This window comes from Dipodomys spectabilis, unplaced genomic scaffold (genome assembly GCF_019054845.1).
Source record: "Dipodomys spectabilis isolate Male_0828 unplaced genomic scaffold, ASM1905484v1 ptg000227l, whole genome shotgun sequence".
In the NCBI taxonomy this organism is placed as follows: domain Eukaryota; kingdom Metazoa; phylum Chordata; class Mammalia; order Rodentia; family Heteromyidae; genus Dipodomys; species Dipodomys spectabilis.
The window spans coordinates 3,463,210-3,467,363 of record NW_024870904.1 but is presented as its reverse complement, the minus strand read 5'-3'; the positions used below and the strand labels follow the sequence as shown (position 1 = coordinate 3,467,363).

Genomic DNA, 4,154 nt, shown 5'->3' with positions numbered 1-4,154 from the left:
ATGGTAGAGAAGGAAGGGATTAAACTTGGAGACCATATTTTTCATACACAATTGGGTTTTTGTGGGACAGCCCTCCTATAACCATTTGAATATAGAGAAGACTGAGATATAACTGCTTTCCTTTCTCCAGAAATACTTCATGGTGGAAGGAAAACACCTGAATGGACTGCATTTGGAAAAGCATTCTACTTAAGACCTACAGTTGCTATATATAAGGCAGAAAATATACAAGGCAGAGAATCCTTGTACAAGTAGTAAATATAAGAAATCTTTGAATAAAAAAATACACCTCACAAACCCTGAGAGCAAATAGCCAGAGGCTAAGTCCAATAAGAATATCCATTATGTAAAATCTATCTCTGAGAAGTCAGACCTGAGTTGCAAACTGAAAACACCTCCAGAAGAGAAATCCTATGAATATGAGGAATGTAGCACCTTTTCCACCCAGAGGTCGGCTCTCAGCAGGCAAAAGAGAACTCACACAGAAGTGAAACCTTATGAATGTAACAGATGTGGAAAGACCTTCAAGTGGGCATCACACCTCCATAGGCATAACAGACTTCACACAAGTGAGAAACCTTATGAATGTAATGAATGTGGAAAGTCTTTCACCCAGAAGACAAACCTTAATGTCCACCAGAGAACACACACAGGAGAGAAACCTTATGAATATAAGAAATGTGAAAAATCCTTCACCCAGAAGTCACATCTCAATACACATAGAAGAATTCAAACAGGTGAGAAACCTTATAAATGTAACAAATGTGGAAAGTCTTTCAGACGTAAGTCATACCTCACTGTGCATCAGATAACACACATAGAAGAAAATCCTTATTCTTGCAACAAATGTGGAAAGACCTTCAAGTGGTGGTCATACCTTGGCATGCATAACAGAATTCACACAGGTGAAAAACTTTACAAATGTAACAAATGTGTGAAAGTCTTTCAACAAAAAGACGCACTTTACTGTTCATCAGAGAAAACACACAGGAGAGAAACCATATGATTGTAACGAATGTGGAATGTCTTTCACCAAAAAGGCAGAACTTACTGTTCATCAGAAAAGACACACAGGAAAGAAACTTCATGAATGTAAGAAATGTAAAAAGTCTTTCACCTGGAAGTCACATCTCAATACACATATAAGATTTCACACAGGTGAGAAACCTTATGAATGTAACAAATGTGGAAAGTCTTTCACACAGAAGTCATACCTCACTTTTCATCAGAGAACACACACAGGAGAGAAACCTTATGAATGCAACAAATGTGGAAAGACTTATTTGTAGGTCACAACTCAGCAGGCATAACAATTCAAGAAGTCATCTCAGTTTGCATCAGAAAACACACAGGAGAGAAACCATATAAATGTAACAAATGTGGAAATTATTTTACCTGGAAGTCATACCTCAGTATTCATCAAAGAACTGGCTCACATAGGAGTAAGAAAATCAACAAATATGACAAATGTGCAATGACTTTTTCTTCTTTTTTTTTTTTTTGCCAGTCCTAGGGCTGGAACTCAGGGCCTGGGCACTGTCCCTGGGCTTAATTTGCTCAAGGCTAGCACTCTACCACTTGAGCCACAGCACCACTGCTGGCTTTTTCTGTTTATGTGGTACTGAGGAATCAAACCCAGGGCTTCATGCATGCTAGGCAGGCACTCTACCACTAGGCCACATCCCCAGCCCCTAAGAGGCCTTATTTATTTATTTTTGTCAGTTGTGGGGCTTGACCTCTGGGCCTAGCTAGGAGCTGTCCCTTAGCTCTTCTGCTCAAGGCTAGTACTGTACCACTTGAACCACAGCACCACTTCCTATTTTTTTCTTTATTAAACATATTAAATTAAATTTCATTTCAATAACTAGTTTCATTGTTTCAGTAAGAGCTTTGGATAATTACTTTTTATCAGAGGTCAGAACACAATATAAGCTATCAAATACTGCAGTGACTAAAATTACTTGGGTATGCATTTAGAAAAGCCAAAATAGACAAAAATTTAATAGACAAAAATTCTAGTATTATTGCTTAATAAGTATGACAACTCCTTGGGAACTCTTCAAAATAACCAGAATTTTTAGTTTGCACCAACTTGTTGACCACAAACGTGTTGAAACTTGTGATATCAGTACATGAGTCAAAAACTTAATAAAACCGAGTGCTATACATAAGTTAGCAGATTATCTTATGACATTTTAGCTTATCCACAGCTCTAGTTAGCATTAAAAAAAACACAAAAACGAACACTAAAATTGTAGTATTTGGCATTTTTGGTACAAGCTTTAAAAAAGTGTTACTCGGGGTGGGAAGGTGGCTTAGTGGTAGAGCGCTTGCCTTGCATGCATGAGGCCCTGGGTTCGATTCCTCAGCAACACATAAGCAAAAAAAAAAAGCTGGAAGTGGTGCTGTGGCTCAAGTGGTAGAGCGCTAGCCTTGAGCTGAAGAGCTGAGGGATAGTGCCCAGGCCCAGAGTTCAGGCCCCACTACCAGACCCAAAAAAAAAAAAGTGTTACTCAACACTTCATCTAAGAAAATGGTGGTGTTCAAAAATACAAAAACTGTTACATCCAGTAGATATTTTACAGTCAAAATAATAAATCTTTTGGAAAAAATGCATAATATCTTCATAACTACCAGTTGTCTCAAAGACTAACAGAAAAATGCAGAAAAATAGATGTTCCCATTCATATCATTTTGCTCTGAAAAATCAGAAATTACTCCATTCGTTAGCAAAAATGATTTAAAAAATATGATTAATACACTGTATGTCTTGAAGCCAAAACAAACTTTACCTCAAAGAGAGCAATTTTGACTTGTACATTCCTAGTATCCTTGGTCTAGAAGAAGGCCCAATTTTAAGCCATTATTTAAATGGAGTGCATATGTAAATTCATCATTCTCCACAGGATGTTTGACTTCATTATATCACCTGCAAAATGGCAAATCATTAAGTCATTGATAAAGAATCTGTACTGCAAGTATTCCTTTTCTGAAATGCTTGGGACCAGAAGTGTTTTAGTTCAACATCATATTCATTGCCATTTCACATAGCCTAAAGGCAATTCCATACAATATTTTTAGGGTGTCTGTGTTTTGAATAAAACCCCTTACAAGGTCAGGTCAAGTGCAGAATTTTCATTTGTAAATCATGTCTACACAAAAGTTTCAGATTTTGGAATATTTATGATTTTGTATTTTCAGATTAATACAATGTACTTATAATGTCAATAGATACCAACAAACTTTCACACACAAAACTAAACATGAATATTGAGATCAGAACATGAATCTTCTATATAATCAGATTTAATTTACTAAATAATCCTATGATGAAATCAAAACAATGAGCCCAAAGCTGCATAATTTTCCAAAAGATTCTCCTCTAGGTGCAGAGCTTGTTCACTCCATTCCTTTTTTAGTTGTTTAGCTTTTGCAATATTTTCTTGGTTTTTTGTTGGGGGACTTTCCAGTTGTGGGGCCTGAACTCTGGGCCTGGGCACTGTCCCTCAGCTCTTCAGTTCAAGGCTAGCGCTCTACCACTTGAGCCACAGTGCCACTTCCAGCTTTTTTCTTTTTGCTTATGTGGTGCTGAGGAATGGAACCCAGGGCCTCAGGCATGCAAGGCAAGCACTCTACCACTGAGCCACCTTCCCAGCCCATCTTGTTTTTGTTTCTTATTTTGCTCCTCCTCTCTGGCTTCAATCATCTTGGCCAATTTCCAGGATGGGATGGCACCTGCTAGGAATAGTGTGGTGAGAGCCAAAATAACTGTTGTAAGAAAACCATAAGGGTCCTTTGCAGCCCATTCCACAACATACTCAGCCCAAGCCTTTATGTGAAACATTTTCATAGCCGTCTTAGGAAACAAGTTTGAATAGTAGTCTCTAGTCCTGATATCAGTGAGCCAATCACAATTTCCCCTGGTGGTCATCTTCTTTTGTTCTACCATACACTTCTGAGCAGTTTAAATTCACTAGACCAAGTAGGAAGGGCTGCAATGAAAGTCTTCAGTGAATCTGACAACAGACACAATAGAAACTGAGTATAATAAATGTAGAAAGACATTTAGCCAGAAGTCATATTCCAACTGGTATCAGAGACCTGGAGAAATGACAAAATTTCTGTAAATGAAAACATTAGAGAAAGTCTCAAGC

The 4,154-nt window shown here is 37.7% G+C and overlaps 1 protein-coding gene across 1 annotated transcript; it reads right to left on the bottom strand.

Annotated features, from left to right (window-relative positions):
- Nucleotides 1-3,407: 3,407 nt before the first annotated feature.
- LOC122123325 (small integral membrane protein 15-like) lies at nt 3,408-3,844 on the bottom strand (the record flags this gene model as incomplete). Its single annotated transcript, XM_042697678.1, has 2 exons — nt 3,662-3,844; nt 3,408-3,446 (listed from the first exon to the last, which is right to left on the bottom strand). Coding segments are annotated over exons 1-2 (222 nt in total), but the record flags the coding sequence as incomplete, so codon positions are not given.
- Nucleotides 3,845-4,154: the final 310 nt, after the last annotated feature.